Below are 18209 nucleotides of genomic sequence, written 5' to 3'. Positions count from 1 at the left end.
AGATGTTAAAATCTCCATATGTTAAAAAAAACTCTTCATAACTATTGTTTGTTTAAATTAGTGTAAAATGAATACCAATGTCCATAAGTAACTGAAAACAAAGAAGATGCTCTTAACATAACTTTACTCATTCAGTATTAGCTTAAAATGGCAACTTTTGCTGTTAGGAACCCATGTATTACTAAAGTCTTAATTCTTTCTTCCACCTACATCTTTTATCTATTTCTGATTCTGTATTCAGTACTGAATAACAACGTTCAACGACTCAATAGGATAACATGAATTTCCTTTTCTGGTGGTATTTTCCCACTATTCTCATGTTGGCTTATTTAAAATAATTTTAACCAAGCCTCTTACCTTCCCATGATTCATTTAATATGTTCCTATGATCAAAAACATGTCTTATGCACACCTGTAACGTTTTCTTCCAAAGCATTTTTTTTTAAAAGCTGCTTAAATATGTTAATTAACTAAGGCTTAGTCCTGGTTTAAGCTAAGCCCCATCTGTGAAACTGGGCCTTGGAGTTTACTTTAAACTCAATTTAAATTTATTTTTAAATGGTCGTAATTATATTTATCTGCAGTGCTGTAATGTAAGAAAGTAATAATATTTGTTACAGTACTTAAGTATTTTTTGGGAGTGTCTGTACTTTACTTGAGTTTTTATATTTCAGCCAACTTTCACTTTTACGCCACTACATTTCCTAATTAAAATGTATACTTTTACTCCGATACATTTCCCTGAAGCATATTCGTTACTTAATACAAAATAAAGTCCGAAGAACACAGACTGCAGGAAAGCAGGTTCGATGAATCAGTGGTCTAGTGCTTGCAAGTTAGTCTCCTAAAAAAAACACCTTTGCTCATGTGCAAACAAGTGCTCACACAAACGTGGATGATTTCAGTTTCCACTCAAGTCGAGGCTGGGGTGTGTGTGATATACACTATATCTTCTGCGATAATATGGCAAGTGTTGTTGAAATGATTTGTGATCTGACATTATCGAGGATATCCCCAAATAACACACAGAGAGTGCATGCATGTGATTTATTAGTCTGTTAAAATTCAAAATTCAAGGCATTCTAAATTGTATATGGCAAAAATGTTTCTGAATGCTTTTTATATATATATAATTTAATATAGATAACTTTATCTATATCACACAAAGAGTGCCATATTTTCCCCCAGATATCAGCATGATAACAAATGTAATAATTGTTTTATACAAGTTTAATAAAGTTAGCATTAAATGACTTACATTTCAGACACAATATTGCCTGTTTTTTGCTCAATTTTGCCAAACGAAAAAGTTCCAAACAAAGATCACAGCACCGTTTTGCGTCTCTGCAGTAGCCTCACTGCAGAACACAAGATCCAGGGGGCGTGGTTGAGGATAAGGATTCAAAACTTGAATCCACAATGTTCCTGTGGCTCAGTGGTAGAGCATTGTGTTAGCAGTGCAAAAGGTTGTGGGTTCAATTCCAAGGGGACACATGTTAGGTAAAAAATGTTAGCCTGAATGCACTGTAAGTTGCTTTGGATAAAAGTGTCTGCTAAATGCATAAATGTAAAACTTACAGTATCTCACTTCAGCTAAAATTCATCACATTTCATCTTCTCATCAAATCTTCTGCCCAATCAAATGCTCTCTAGAATCCGAAGCACCCACCCCTTACACTATAAATAGACGCTGATGCCGCATCTGTAATCGGTCACTTGTTTACAGAATTCATATTTTCTGTACGGTGAATGGCACATAGTGCACTATATAGGGGACAGGGAATGATTCAGACAGTGTAAATATGCTTTCCATTGAGGAAAAAGAAGTCTGGTTTCACATTGTGTCACGCTAACCGCCGCACACACTCTGCTCCGGTCCAGAGGCCCTGTCTTCCTATTTCAGTTAAAATGATGTCAACACATAGAATAATGCTGCGTGTTTCAAAGCATTTCAAGGGACCTTTAAGTACAATAAATATCACATACTTTAAGACTTTTACTCAAGTAATATTCTAAATGGTGACTTCAGCTTCTACCAAAGTCATTTTCTGGCAAGATATCTGTACTTTTACTTGATTATGGCTTTCAGGCCATATCCACTGCTGTTTATTTGGAAAATTATTTTATCCAACACGCTATTCAGGTTATACAAGCTTTCTGGAAATCAGCTGTCGAACCCACATTCTTAACATTGAGTTACTGCTAATACAGGGCTTCGGTTATATACTGTTGCCGTGGAGACAAGAACAAGCAATAGCATGAAATTATTTAAAAGGTTCACTTTAGGAAGCTTTAGCGGTGCCCAACCCTCACCTGCTCTCCTGTGAAACAAACAACATCTAATCCGATGAAATATGTCACTTTGACCAAAAAGAAAATAATAACTAAAACACTGGTCTAATTAGAAAAGTCCATTGCTGGATGAAGTCAATTATTTCTTACTGTCAGCAACAAACCAAAATAATTAAGCCAAGTGTTTAGTTTAATTATGATGAACGCTTTGAAGTAAATGTCATAACGAACTAATTAAAGAATATGATTTAGTGTTTATCGATCACTGTGTGCAGAATTAACACAGAGTGTCTGCGGGGTCTTAAAAAGTATTAAAAGTTGATAAATCAATTTAGAGAAAATGAAGACCCTTAAAAAGTATTAAAAAGTCTTAAATGCCATTTTCAAAGGTATTACATTTTGTATCATATTTTCATTATGTGTATTTGGGAGCACATCTTACGATATAAACTATTTGTCGATGAGCTCAGGATCTGTTGAGGAGCAAATCCTCTGACATCTTGTCAGTTATCTCTCCTTACTTTTGACCCGTGATCAGTAAAATCTGACTCCTGCAGCTTGTTGGATGCAGGGTTGTTTTTTTTTCCACGGAATTGGGTTGCTTTTAAACTGTTGCCATGGGTTAATTTTTCCCTGTGGGTTAAAGGTTTGAAATATTGCATAAATTACATTTGACTGAAACGCTTTTACTCAAACATTTTGCATTCAACCTGTAATAAAACTGTGCTAAATGTTTTGTGAAGGAGGGCCACTAGTAGGAAGCCTTTGAGGTGTGTCTATGGTCAATGTGCATAACAGTGTATGTATTTTACAATGTATTTTAGGAATGGAAATTACATATTTTGATATTTGGGACATGATCATTGCGCTGCTTTGGGCTGTTTTTTTACAGGCACGGGATGCACAATTACAGTGATGTTATAAGAGTTGATGTTACAAATTCATCTTTTGAATATACTGTGTGTGAACTTGTTTTGTTTATTGCTCTAATTCTGCATTGATAAGGAGTTATCACAAGTAAGACTGTTTAGTTGTGCTGTCTTACAAACAGTATAGTAAATGTAAGTTAAAGTGTCACCAGGTTAAAACTTAGTACTGGCGATGAGCTCTTAAAATGTGTGGTAAAAGTCTTAAAAAAGGTCTTGAAAGGTATTAAATTTAACTACATGATTCCTGTATATACCCTGTAACAGGAATAATCAGTTTATGTAGTAATAACTGTACCATATTACCCACCACAGTACTTTTTTTTCAGAAAATAAATCTCTCAAAATGTAATCGTGTTGTGGCTTTTCCAGCGCTGGCATCTCAGTCTTTCTCTCTCTCAGTTCAAACAGCGAAATGTATTTTAACTATAACAAAAAATACCAAAAGTACTGTAATTACCAATATGACTGGATATGGTACAGTACCAATCAAATTATGTCATTAACATCTTATTACATTACTAATTATATTACATATTCGCGACGTGTCTTTATATAGCTACCTGTTTTTTTCCGACGGTCGCATCTTAATCTTTCTCTCCCTCAGTTCTGCGCGCGGGAAAGCTCTTCCCGCCTCCAGCGCGCGCGTCGATCTCTGCACCGCTCGGCCCCGCCCCCCTCTGAACTACATCAGCTGACCCGAACTTCTCTCACCCCATCAGAAGACACGGATCAACCTATATGAACTCTTCTGCGCTGTCCATTCAGGGTGCTGTCCCGTCCTCTGCTGGGGGCCTCGGGTGAGCGAGTAAACGGGCGCATCAGTGATTTCATTTGAGTCCAAGCCTAGCTGCAGGTGAGTTTAGGAGGAACTAAATATTAAATTTAAGTTAAAATATGTAAATAAATAGGCTAAACGATGAGTTAAAAATAAAGATTATATTTAAAATATGAAATTATATTTTTGCTGAAGTGGTATTCGTTTACTAAGTTGTGCTTAGAATTGAAGAGTTCAGATGCAAGATGAAATTTTCTTCTAAAACAAGCATTTTATCAGGCTCCTATGTTTATTTTCAGTTATTTCACTTTAATTGCAATGGAACGAAGCTATTCATTGCATTAAAGTGAAATTACTGAACCTACACCTATATGAGCCTGAAAAATGAAACAAAATTTTCAAATGGCACTTTGAGGCACTTGCATCTGAACTCTTCAATTGTTTTTTTTTTATTATTATTATTATTATTATTTTATAAATTAATGGGTTTAATTAGTATGCAGAACATGTGCTGGGCACAAAATATAGGGACAGTTTGTGTAGTAAAACTGAAAAATCCTTTATTTATGACTATTATGAGCTTATCATAAGTCATTAAAAAAAAAAAAAAAAAATTATCTGAATATTGAGGTTCTGGCTTCTGCATCTCTGTGTTTCTGACTTTCACATCCCTCAGTTCATGCTGGAGTAAGACTGAATTCTTTGTGAAATCTGTGAAGTGCTGAAGGATGATGCCCTGGACAGGCGGTGCTCTAGTTTTCCTCCTGCTGGCTGTGGTCGGAACTGCAGGTAAAACTCACTAGAAAATGTCCAAGGGGTCAGAATACAAAAGATTATAAAGCTGTGGTTTCAGTTGTTTCGGTAATGCAGGTGAAAGAGAGAGCAGCCAGACGCATTTCTCAAGGCTGCATGTGAAAGCTTGCGTAGATGTGTGGTGATTTTGTGTGAATGCATTAACAGTGTCCTGCGCCGTGTATGAAGGGAGTGCGAGTTTCATTTGCGTCTCTGAGTTGGACGTAAACTGTTACGTTAAATACGCACGGGTAAGTATTAGCATGTGTGTGTTTTGGAGTGCTGTGATGTACCATGGTACAGTAATCAGATGTAATATATGATACTGTATAAATATATTTTTGTTTCTGAAAGTTTTTGTTGAGTGATCTTGAAGTTTTTAAAGGGGTCATGAACTGCCTTTGTTTTTATTTTGTACTGTTCTGTGAGGTCCACTTATAATGTTATCAAGATTTTTACATCAAAAAACATCATAATTTAGAAATAATAAGCTATCTTCTGCACTGTTTTAACCCCCTCATCAGAACGCTCTGTTTGAGGCGTGGAAGATTGTAGACTTGGGAGTAAATGTCCACTACTATGACTGGCTACAAGTTGTATGTTTGACAGCCGACATTCCTCATGGACACTGCTTGTGATTTAGGTAAAAAATGCATAAAAAACTCAATACATATAAAACGATCTGTAAGAAAAGACAAAGCACTAGTAAACACATAATGAATACAGTTACTCACACTTGTGTTGCAGCATTATCTTTATTCAAAATAAAGTTCATTCACTCTTTCCTAATGTTGAGATCAGAAGAAAGGCAATGCAAACTCTTGCCTTGTGCACGCGACAAGAAGTAAGTGCGCAAGTCTTAAAAACGCCAAAGCACAGTGCCCTTAACGCACACTAAATCCCAACTATCTCGAATACCGCTCCGTAAAGCTTAGCGTATCACTTTATGTTCTGGAAATAAATTGTGAGACTTTTCTACCAAGATCTCGCAAGAGGCCACGGAAACCTTTCCAATGTAAGTTTAAAATTCATATTAATTAAATATTACATTTAATTTGGCAGTAAAACAAAATGTTGCACGTTTGTTTAAAGACTGGAATGTGAGGCTTATAGTTTTAGATAGTTTTTGTTTTTGTGAAAACCTGTATCTCAACTTTAATTAAATCATGTTTTATAGTACAATGACCTCTTATATGTCAAGAGTTCAAGGGAATTCTGGTTTCTCAGTTTATGACCCCTTTAAGTCATCTCTGTGTGTGTCAGTGTCCAGCAGAGAGCTGCAGTGCTCCATGTGGCCTGTGGGGGCGCTGCATCCAGTGCGGGCTCAACTGGAGCGCTTCGAGGCGGGACCAGGTTGTGCGGCCAGAGAGGGTGGAGCTAAAGAGACACATGTGATTTCTGTGGGCAAAGCCTCCAACAAACAAGTATGAGACATTCGTAAGCTGGTGTTTTTCCAGTTGGTGTCCAAACGTCACATTTGGGTGTCCTGTCCGCAGGTTACGGTAGTGTTAAGACCTTTGACCATCTCTCTGCCCATCAACCGGCCGGTGATTCTGGTGCTGAGCTCCCGGCATGCCATGCATTGGGTGTTGGAAAATGAAGGACTGTCGCACAACATCAATGTGCTGGTGCAGGTGTGTTATGTTGCTAATCGTCCCACACTGACTCACTGATCTGACTGTTTAATTTAGCTTTTTTAAAGGAAAAGTTCACCCAAAAAATGACTCCCTCTGAGGCATTTTAAGATGTAGAAGAGTTTGCTTGTTTATGGGAACAGATTTGGAGAAATGTAGCATTACATCACTTGCTCAGTAACGGATCATCTACAGTGAATGGGTGCCGTCAGAATGAGAGTCCAAACAGCTGATTAAAAACAGATAGATAAATAAAAATATATATTTTTAACTTTGCTCCTGGCCAAAATGCTAGTCCTTAATCCATAATAATGCTTCCTCCAGTGAAAAAGCCCATCCCCTGTTGTCCTCTCACATCAAATCAATATCCACCCACATCTTGCAGATTTCCCTCCTGATTCAGATGAGATGACTTTTTCATTGGAGAACGCAATATTATCAATAGTAGTTAAGCGGGAAGCAACGGTTTGAAGTAAAAAAAAAAAAAGTCTTGATGGATTGGTTTCTTGCAAACACGCAGCTTTTGGCTTCACAAGACATTAATTGCTGGACAGGAGTTGTGTGGATTACCTAGGAATTATTCTGATGTTTTTGTCAGCTCATTCTGATGGCACCCATTCACTGCAGAGGATTCGTGTGATGTTATGGTAAATTACTCCAAATCTGTTCCCAGCAAGAAACAATCTCTTCTGCTTCTTGGGTGGCCCTTTTTTATTAATCTGAAGCTGTTTTGAACCGATTTATACTGTATAAAGAACTATAGAAATAAATCTGACTTACTTTTGTCGCTTTGTATTGCATTTTGCTTTTCATATTGACAGAAAACTTATTTGAAACTGGATTTTTTGTCTGGTTAGCAAGTATTGCAATTCACCAGGCAATAAAAGATAAACAGTATGTAATTTTGTGTATTTTAGTGACTTTGGGGACCCCTAAAGTTAAATAAATGGAATTCTGTGGTAAATACAGTTTATAGCTCTACACATGCATTTGTTGCTGCCAAAAGCAATTCACCCTTTTTGCACACATTCGTACCCACTCAACAAACTTATAACTGGCATAACCAACATTTGGGAGCGGGAACACGGGAAAGAAAGATGCCATTTGGTTTATTATGTTGAAACTGGTATTTTACCTTATAAAAAAATAAAGTTCCATACAGTTGCTTTAATTAGAGACACATTTAATCTAGGCCTTCACCTGCTCTCCCAGGTGTCTCTCAACTCCTCGGCCGTCTCTTCGAGCTTGTCCATCCGCGTGACGCAGGTTCCGTCTCTGCCATGGCGGCCGCGTGTCCTGCTGCGCTGGATCCTCCAGCGTCACGCCACCGTCTCGTCTCTCACGCACACTGTGCGTGCAAACCGTGTTTACCTCCGTCTGGGAGAAGGTGAAAATACATACATGTACTTTTATTTAAAATGTTTGAAAATTGGGGTGTGCTTTATTTTGTCTTCATTTCCATTCCGTCTGGACTCCAGATACCAGCATGCCGAGTGAGTGCCGTCTGCGTTCTCCATTTCTGTCCCAAAATTATCTGGCCTCAGAGCTGCAGGAGCAGGACATTCATGGCTGCGTCCCGTCAGACCAGCCTGCGGAGATGGAGGTCCACATCATCCGCCTCTGGTCCTCAGGATCCAGCCTGTGCGGGTGAGTCAAGCTCTCGAGTCTCAGTGGAACATCAAACTGAGATGAGAAGCGGAGTCCATCAGGTTCATTAAGACGATTCAAGAGTAAATTCAAAAGAGTTTTCAAAATTTCAGTTGTTACAGCCTTTATTATTAAAAAGAAAACCAAAAAGAAATGAAAAATAAAAATTGAAGTAATGGAAACATTTCTTTAAGCGCTTTACATAAACATGTACATAAAATTATGTATTTTTACAAATAAAAATGTACATGTAAAATTAACATAGTAATTTTTAAACTAGTAAGAGGAAAGATGAAGCAGTTCTAGATCTGACTGCAGCTGCATCACAAACTGTAAGTAAATGGACCCACTTTATTTTAATCATGTTGTCAAAATCTTATGATGATGTTATCCAGTCACAACAGTGGCCGATTACTGAGGAAGCCACTCTTAAAAACAGGACATTTTAGAGAGAGGTTCAGAATGAGGGTTGACAATAATATTTTTTCCACATATTTATTTGTTTTTTGTGCAAAAAAAAAATATATATATAAAAAATAAAAAAATAAAACAACTTTATAAATGTTATAAGTAAATCTCAAGGAACATATTAAAATAATAAATAAAAAAACCATGTCATGACCCCTTTAAAATGAATAAAGGTGTAGACTGAAACGAAAATAAGAGACACATAAAATGCCATTAATAATGAATAAATGTAATTTATAATAAAATAATAAATATTAATGTTTAAATAAAATAATCAAATAATGTAATGTCATAGACATTTCAAACTGCTTTACATAAAAATTATGTAATTTTTAGATTCAGTTTTACTTTTTTATATAAAGTATTTAAAAAATAGAAGTCATAAAAAGTTATAAACTAACAATAAAAGGTAAGGAAATTATAGTAATTGATCAGTTTATTAAACTAAAAGATATATATTGAAAGGAAAATGCATGCATAAAGAGGAAAATAAAAACAATATAATGAATATTTTAATAAAAGAATCCATGTAAAACATTGCCTTTCTGTTCATTTTAATAAAAACACAAGTTTCATTTTACTATATTTAAACCTCCTGATTCCATACCAGGCCTCCATAATAAGACCATTGCTGTTTTCTTGTATTATTTAACAAATTTGCAATGATTTTCTATCATAATTGACAGCGATCAATGCACAGATACTGTAAAAAATAAAATAATGAATGTTAAAGTGTCTCTCTCTCAGCTCTCTGCAGGTGGAGGTGTCTGTCTCTCTGCTGCCTCCAGTGGCTTGTTCAGCGTATCACAGGGTTGTCCTGATCCTCAGCAGTGCGGTTCCGGTCAACTGGGCTCTGGTGGCTCCAGAGGTCAAAGGCCACGTCAGGGTCTATGTAAGTTACATTTGCATTTCTAACATGTGCGCTTTTCTCAACTATGAACAGTTGCGTCTCTCTCGTTCAGTCGTCCAACAGCGTGAGTCCGCCGTACCGAACTCAATCCCCCAGCCTCAGCATGACCAGCACTGTGACTTCTGACCTCCTCAGCACCCCCGACCTTCTAGAATGGGCCAATCAGAATGGCTTTCCCAAAGTGACCTCGTACACTGAGGCCGATCTGGCCAATCGCTTTGTCGTCAGGCTAAGAGAAGGTGGAAAAGGTTGATTTTTAACATTTTCTTGAATATTTGATCAGATTGACAATTTTTAGTCAAGGTTAGATTAAATCTATTTAATACTACACTTTCATTAACTTTTTTTAATAAGCATTTGGTAGATTAAGTTAGGATGTGATCTTAGAAGGCAGCTGCCTTTGTAGTCAGCGAGGTTCGCTCACTAGGGTTTGTGTCTCTGTGGTTCAGGAGGGTCAGACACAGAACTGAGGTCTTCAGACGGGCGGCAGGATGACATCATGACAGACAGAAGCAGTGAGGCGCTCAGCTGCCACTGTGAGAGCGGAGCTCTTACTGTTACTGTGGACACACAGATGCTACAGGTAACCAATAGACACACTGCGACACTATTGCTTTCATTATGCTTTTTAAAGTCGTGCATTTTTGTAGGTACATTTTCATAAAAGTAAATGTGTGTGTATACATATCTTTTGAAAAAATAATTTTCAAATCAATCAAAGATGCATTAAATTTATCATAAGTGACAGTTTTTCATAAGTCAAAGTTAAATGCTAAAGTTATTTAAGTATCATTGAGATGTAGTTTTTATATTTTTTAAATACAATTTTATTTATATATATTCTGCTTTCTTTTTAATTTTAATCAAATTATAATTTATTTGTGTTCTTCTCATATTTAGTTATTTTGAATCTTTTTCATATGTCCAAATAGTTTTTATTAATTTTTATTTCAGTCTAAAGGAGCCCCTAAGGGGACATTTGCCAAAAATAAAAACCTTTGCGTGCTCATGAGAAACTGTGAGATAGGCTGCATGGCTATAATAGTAGGCTTATGTGAGAGAATCAGTGGTAATATTGTGTTCCTATTGTTCCTATTGGTCAGTGTTAGAGGAACTCAGCTTAGCCTGACAGTTAGCCTGCTCCAGACCAGGGGTGCGTTTCCCAAAACCATAGTTGCTAACTAAGTAAGCAACTTTGTTGGTTGCAATGCAATTTCCCATTGCCAACCAACTAAGTTGCTAACAGGTTAGCAACTATGGTTTTGGGAAACGCACCCCTGGTTAGTTTTCCAGCATATGTTGCCAGAGTGAGGCTGATCTGTGTTAAATTTGAGTCAGACTAACGGAAATAAGCCTGGCTTTTTTGGTAAATTTGCATTAGAAGTCAGAAGACACTTAATTTATAATTTGCTGTCTATCTGAATCAAAGAAATAAAAGCGATCATATTTTTGCATCGAATCGCATTGTGTTGAATCGAATCGAAATCGACTCGCACTGCATCATAATGGGGGTGAATCGTATCGCATCACATCGGTAGCTGCTTCTCAGAACCTTTCATCTGTAAAATAGCACATTCATAATTCTTTCTATTTTCTCTATATTTTGGACATAACTTTTCTCAACACATTTGCAAATTCAACATTCTTATCTAGAAAGAATTATGAATGTGCTGTACAGTCCTGAGATATTATATTGTTCAGATGGAATATATCCTGAGGGAAAAGGCTGTTCTTATTGTTCTTATGCTGCTCAGTGATGTTTTATCTGTGTCGGAATGCAAGAACAGAAACAATGTTTTCATACTGAAGGCCGAGTTTAAAATAGATCTCAATTAGGCTCATTCATGCACATCCATGCTCTTCTTTTCTTCTTTGTAAGATGGCAGAAGTGACGCCAACTGTAATGCATGAGCTTTTGCGCACATTTTTTTTATTTTAGCAAACGTCCCTTTAGGGGCTCCATAAAATGTAGTTGTTTAAGCACATTTAAAGTTGAAAAAATGAAAATAAATGTTGCAAAATATATTTAAATCAAATGCCTATTTGTTATGACTTTACTTTTAGTTAATTATATATCCCTGCATTAAATGCATTTAAAATATTACAAAAAATAATAATAATAATTCCATTTCAAATAAATGCTGGCTTTTTTTTCTATTAATCAAAGAATCCTGGAAAATAAAATGTATCAGTTTCTGTAAAAAATAAAATAAAATATTCAGCAGCACAGCTGTTTTCAACATTGATAATAATTAGTAATGTTTCTCGAGTAGCAGATCAGTATATTAGAATGATTTCTGAACGATCATGTGACGCTGAAGACTGTAGTCATGATGCAGAAAATTCAGCTTTGCATCACAGAAATTTTACAACATATTCACAGAACAGTTCTTTTAAATTGTAATAATATTTCACAATATTACTGTATTTTTGATCAAATAAATGCAGTCTTGGTGAGCAGAAATGACTTCGTTCACAAACAATAAACCAACTTCAAATGCCTGAAAAGGTGTGTTACATTACTAAGTATTATTTACATGTCCAAATTTGATTCATTGAATTGTTTATATACACACAGATTTTTCCAGTGTCGGCAGTGACCCTGCGAGATCGCAACTGCCACGGTGAATTTAATGGAAGCCATTTCCTGTTGCTTTTCCCGGTCATTTCCTGTGGGACGGAGGGAGAAATGGATGAAGTGAACAGAAGAGTTCATTACACAAATACAGTGAGAGACACATCATTCAACACATTTGTAAAATTGGTGTATATAATCAATGTACCTGATGTAATGTTCTGTTTTCAGCATAAAATTCTGTTATGCAACTTAAATTCTGTCATTTAGTTTAATTAAAAGAGAAAGTTCAAAGAGTACCATAAAATGAAGTAGCATGGTCCTGTAGTGCAGTAAATAAACCTGACCTGGGTCACACCACCTTGCCATGACTGAAGATGATAAAATTGTCATCTGTAACCACACACCAAAAACAGATGACCCGGGTCACACTGAACCAGATCCAGCAGAACAAACCATTAACAGCTTTGGTGATGGAAGCGTCTTCAAAAGACACAGAGGCAGAAAGCTCATTTCCTACTGCTATATATTTTAACTGTATTCTTAGTGTTCCTGTGGAAACGGAAACCATCCGAGGGTTTGAACAATGAGACAGGCGGGGAGGTGTTGGACGAGACGAGTCTGATAGCCATTCATGTGAGTGCTTCAAACCTTCAATGTGTACTTGGCAGCATCTGAACTGTTATGGGAACTGGATGCTCATATTTTACTGATTTGAAACAATATGTAACAATTCAGATTAAGTCTCTTATTGCTCACCAAGGCTGGATTTATTTGATCAACTATACAGGAAAAACAGTAAGTCAGCAAAGCTTGCAAACAACCAACACCTAACAATAAATTCAACAAAAATAATAAATTAAGGCAGTAGCATACAATTAAGCATGAGTAATTAAGAATGGTGCAGATACTAGGGTGTTCTTGGAGATTTCTCCTATTTCTAAAACATTAGCATTGTGACATATTATTACAATTTAAAATACCTGTTTACTATCTGAATATATTGTCAAATGTAATTTATTTTTTGTGATGCAAAGCTGAAGTTTTAGCATCATTACTACAGTATTCAGGGTCACGTGCAGTGATGGGGAAAGTTACTTTTAAAAGTAATGCATTACAATATTGCGTTACGCCATACAAATGTAACTGATTGCTTTACTTAGTTACTTTATGTGGAAAATAATTAATTCATTTTGCATCACTTCACAATAAAATAAAATCTTACTGACCACAAACAGTTTGCAAATGACATACATTTATTTTCCTTACAGCCATTGCTTTAAACTGCGTGTTTGTCATGTGTGGCTCGTCTGGGTTCTCTCTGTTCAGATCAGCTGTGCATCGTCTCTGATCACTCCTGTGAGTCCAACAGACATGACTCCATCCTCCAGGCCTGAGGAGGCGCTGCGCTTCAGTCCCTGGGTGCCGAGAGGCCCCGCCACTCCAACCCTGTCCATGGAGCTGTTTGTCACTGAGGCCTACGAGAAGAGAGCCGTGGGGCCCTGCGTGATCACCGCGAACGACCGCGTCTACGTGCAGGTCAGCGTTATCTGTCGCATTTGTGCACTTGTCTCCTCTCTGGCATCTCGTGAAGGTCAGAGCAGATGATAGCACAGCGGTGGAGTCCATAACATGATTAAAAGAGCTCAAGGACGTCAGACTCCTGTCGCCGTATGGAGGTTTCATTAGTGTGTCAATGAAGGCCACAAATGGACATAATAACAAACTACACTTGTGTAGTCACTACACTGTGTGAATGAGAAAACTCATAGAAAAAAATGTATATTACCCACAAATAACAGCAAATAGATCTAATATAAAAGAAAGTTCTTAAGAGTCATAGCTTGAAAGCAACTTACACCTAGCAACAAACTGAACAAAAATTAATACATACAAAAACTAAACATGAATAATTAAGAATAGTAAAGATAAAATCTAAAAATATAAATATTAGTGTTACGTTTTTATATTTTCTAAAGAACTAGTAAGATTATGAAAGTGGTATATATTGTTAGAATTATTATTTATAAGTTACAAGATTATTTGTAAGTTTATAAGATTGCTAAAATGGCTTTTAGCATATGGCTAAGGTGTTCTGAGTAATTAAGAATAGTAAAGAAAAAACTTTAAACTTTATATGTACAACAAATAGCGTTACATTTCTAGTATTTTCAAGTTGCCGTGAGGTTGCTAGGGTGTTATGGATGGTTGATATGCTGTTGCAACCGTGTGTGGTTGCTGGGGTTTTCTGAGTGGTTGCTAGGCTGTTGCTATGTGATTGCTGGGTTGTTTTGAATGGTTGCTACACTGTTGCTATGTGATTGCTGGGTTGTTCTGAATGGTTGCTACACTGTTGATATGTGGTTGCTGGGCTGTTGCTATGTGATTGCTGGGTTGTTCTGAATGGTTGCTACACTGTTGCTATGTGATTGCTGGGTTGTTCTGAATGGTTGCTACACTGTTGCTATGTGATTGCTGGGTTGTTTTGAATGGTTGCTACACTGTTGCTATGTGATTGCTGGGTTGTTCTGAATGGTTGCTACACTGTTGCTATGTGGTTGCTGAGCTGTTGCTATGTGATTGCTGGGTTGTTCTGAATGGTTGCTACACTGTTGCTATGTGATTGCTGGGTTGTTCTGAATGGTTGCTACACTGTTGCTATGTGATTGCTGGGTTGTTTTGAATGGTTGCTACACTGTTGCTATGTGATTGCTGGGTTGTTCTGAATGGTTGCTACACTGTTGCTATGTGGTTGCTGGGCTGTTGCTATGTGATTGCTGGGGTGTTCTAAATGATTGCTACACTGTTGCTATGTGATTGCTGGGTTGTTTTGAATGGTTGCTACACTGTTGCTATGTGGTTGCTGGGCTGTTGCTATGTGATTGCTGGGGTGTTCTAAATGATTGCTACACTGTTGCTATGTGATTGCTGGGTTGTTTTGAATGGTTGCTACACTGTTGCTATGTGGTTGCTGGGCTGTTGCTATGTGATTGCTGGGTTGTTTTGAATGGTTGCTACACTGTTGCTATGTGGTTGCTGGGCTGTTGCTATGTGATTGCTGGGTTGTTTTGAATGGTTGCTACACTGTTGCTATGTGATTGCTGGGTTGTTTTGAATGGTTGCTACACTGTTGCTATGTGGTTGCTGGGCTGTTGCTATGTGATTGCTGGGGTGTTCTAAATGGTTGCTACACTGTTGCTATGTGATTGCTGGGGTGTTCTAAATGGTTGTTAAGCTGAGTTGCTGGGATGTTGTGAGTGGTTGATTTACGTCATTTCTTGCCGTTTTCTCTGTCAGATCTCGGTGGGTTCTGGTGTTGCGGAGGCTGTGGAAGTCCAGTCCTGTCTGGTCTCTCCTCTCTCAGATCCACATGCTCACAGTGACTGGTCCATCATCAGAGACTCCTGCCCATCTGACCCGTCCTTCAAACTGAGCCACAGAGAAAGCCAGGAATCCACAGACAGCACAGGACATGATGAAGACGAGGAAGATGAGAAGATTGAGAGGAAAGATGACAGAAGACCGTCGCAGCCACTCTCTCGCAGAAGACAGATGGCGAGCCGCGGTGGAGACGAGAGAGCGAGACGAAATAAAGACAAGAGACCTCACAGACTCGGAGCAAGGAGACCTGAAGAACGCAGACGGAAGAGACGGGAGGACGAACGCGAGAGCGCAAACACGCTGCAGTTCAGTTTCATCCTGCGGCCCGTCTTTAATAACTCCATCCAGTTCCTGCACTGCCGGTTACGTCTGTGCACGTCAGCTGAGGGGCCCTCTGGGGCCGCCACTCGGATCTGCACTGACGGGCCTCAGATACCTGCTCTCACACACACAACTGCTTCTCAACAGGTCAGCTTTTTGAAACTTTGAATCAGCTGAATCAAAATCTGTGAATCAGTTGTTTCGCAAAATGATTCACTACTTCAAAACATTCATAAATGCATGCAGTTATTAAAATGATTAAATCAAGACAATAATGAGATCTCAACGTTACATAATTTACTAATTACATCTGTCAATATCTGCTAGTAAACATTTCATTTATGTCTTTCTTTCTATGGTTCAGTGTGAGTACAGAAATCTCTCTCGGCCCGTGTTGGTCACGTATTCTGCTGGGTTTCTGGCTCCCCCTGCTGGTTTGTACACACCCTCATTCTCAACTCTCATTCACGCAAAAGTTTTGCATTACTTTAACACTTTAATGTTTTATGTTTGTGTCTCTGTGTATGTGTTTATCAGGTAAACTTTCTCAAAAGCCTGCTGAGATGTCGAAACAGACTCCTGCACACAGCGGTGTGTTTTACCCCTCATAAGTAATTTTCGGTTAATAATTGCCCTGCAAGGAAATTAAAAGGGATAGTTCACCCAAAAATAAAAATTGTCATCATTTACTCACCTTCTAGTTGTTCCAAATGTGTATGAGTTTTTTTTTTTCTGTTAAACATAAAAGACAATATTTTTAAGAATGTGGGTAATCGAACAGTAGTTGGTCCCCATAGACATACATCCCAGATAGCACACTGTTAAAGATCGCTTGAACTGGATAGTATCTGCTGTGTACAAACATCTGACAGACATCTTTAAGATGTCAGTTTTACATATATTCTAAATCCTAAACATCTTAAAGTCATATAATAAACATCTATTTGACATCTGATAGAAAACATTCTATAAACAAATAGCAACTGAGCAAACGCTCTAAAAAATGCATCTTTCAGATGTAAATAAAGACGTCAAATAGACATCTCTGTGATGTACATGTGCTATCAGGGGGATGGGGGGGATAAACTGTGTGTATGATTACGATAAAATAATAAAAAAAAAGCATAAATAACAATATACCAGTGTTTTTGTACAGGTAAAGTACAGGCCTTGCACAAAAATAATTGCCATGCAGACGTTCTTACGTTTAAAAATAAGGAAAACTGTTATTTACCTAGTTTGTGTTTCAGAAACATACGAGAGTCCAGTCTTAGTGGTCGTGTTCTCTGCGTTTCTGATGGGTTTGTGTCTGATGGGAGCGCTGTGGTGCATTTACAGTCACACAGGTACAAACACGCAGACACTCACGCAAAACTTTCATTTAAAGGTGTTTTTTTCTTTATGACAGCTGGTTATTAACACATATTATCCTGGTTGTCAGGGAGGCGTGATATGACCCAGAGAGATGGTATTAGAGACCACGAGACAGGAGAGCGAAACCCGCCGACACTGATGGAGCAAACCAGCGGCTTCCACGAGGTGGACTAAAGATATCCCTGATAGCACACGTACATCACGGAGACGTCTATTTGACGTCTGCATTTACATCTGCACGACGTATTTTTTAGAGAGTTTGCTCATCTGCATGTCTATGACGTTTCCTATAAGATGTCAAATAGATGCCTATTAGAAGTCTTTAAGATGTTTATGATTTAGAATGCATGTAAAACTGACATCTTACAGACGTCTGTCAGATGTTTGTAAGCAGCAGATGCTTTCCAGATAAAGTGATCTTTAACAGACGTCTTGCAGACGTACGTGTGCTGTCTGGAATACGACCATCAAATTCACAACGTGACAGAAACGATCAAACTTCATGTGCTTTCAGTCTGAATTTGTGTACCACTGTTCTGAGGTGCTTTTAACGTATTTTACTTGCTGCTTTTGTTGTGCTGCTAAATTTAACAACGTAAATGATGTAAAACTATTATAGATTTGTGTATAAGATTTGTGCTCCTTTAATGTTCAGAAATTTTTTTTTATTCTAATAATAATAAGTGTTCTTGAAATGTTGTTTAATTGGCCAAATCTAAATCATATGGGTGTGGTTAACACTCAAATGCTGGAAGGTCTGAGAAAGTACATGTTAAGGCCCGTACATAGTTTAAGCCTATTAAAATTGTTAAGGTTTAATTCCTAATACAAACAGTAATTCAGTCTACAATATACATTTGTATTACACGCATTCATGTGACCATTCAATTTTATGCGATGATGTGGAAGTTTTGTTACTCTCCCAATTTACCTGAACATGTTAGATAAAATGGGACACTAGCATTCAGCGGAAGTGGGACACCCTATCAATTAAAAGATAATACATTGCTTAATGTGAGAAATTGTTTTGTTTTACAGAAAAGAAGACGGGGAAAAAAATAAGATTAGAAATATGTGAATGTTAAGTTTTTGTGTGTAAAAAGTGCCTGTA

The 18209-nt window shown here is 37.5% G+C and overlaps 1 protein-coding gene across 1 annotated transcript; it reads left to right on the top strand.

The window, feature by feature from the left end:
* Nucleotides 1-3576: 3576 nt before the first annotated feature.
* engl (endoglin, like) lies at nucleotides 3577-18149 on the top strand. The gene is made up of 17 exons (XM_042719488.1): nucleotides 3577-4074; nucleotides 4673-4785; nucleotides 6052-6212; nucleotides 6285-6422; nucleotides 7635-7809; nucleotides 7901-8069; nucleotides 9285-9429; nucleotides 9500-9695; nucleotides 9897-10030; nucleotides 12026-12179; nucleotides 12573-12658; nucleotides 13352-13561; nucleotides 15320-15871; nucleotides 16089-16158; nucleotides 16262-16315; nucleotides 16975-17070; nucleotides 17166-18149. Exons 2-17 carry the CDS (start codon nucleotides 4725-4727, stop codon nucleotides 17270-17272), a joined length of 2508 nt encoding a protein of 835 aa, XP_042575422.1. The 5' UTR covers nucleotides 3577-4074; nucleotides 4673-4724; the 3' UTR covers nucleotides 17273-18149.
* Nucleotides 18150-18209: the final 60 nt, after the last annotated feature.

The sequence above is a fragment of the Cyprinus carpio genome, chromosome B3 (assembly GCF_018340385.1).
Source record: "Cyprinus carpio isolate SPL01 chromosome B3, ASM1834038v1, whole genome shotgun sequence".
NCBI classification, from domain to species: Eukaryota; Metazoa; Chordata; class Actinopteri; order Cypriniformes; family Cyprinidae; genus Cyprinus; species Cyprinus carpio.
This window is presented reverse-complemented; position numbering and strand designations above follow the sequence as displayed.

Excerpts from the sequence above, each read along its gene's own strand:
- engl (XM_042719488.1), top strand. The coding sequence starts at position 4,725 with ATGATGCCCTGGACAGGCGGTGCTCTAGTTTTCCTCCTGCTGGCTGTG. Across the intron at positions 4,786-6,051 it reads GGCTGTGGTCGGAACTGCAG|TGTCCAGCAGAGAGCTGCAG; the intron begins GTAAAACTCACT and ends TGTGTGTGTCAG. Across the intron at positions 12,180-12,572 it reads TCATTACACAAATACAGTGA|TCCTGTGGAAACGGAAACCA; the intron begins GAGACACATCAT and ends TATTCTTAGTGT.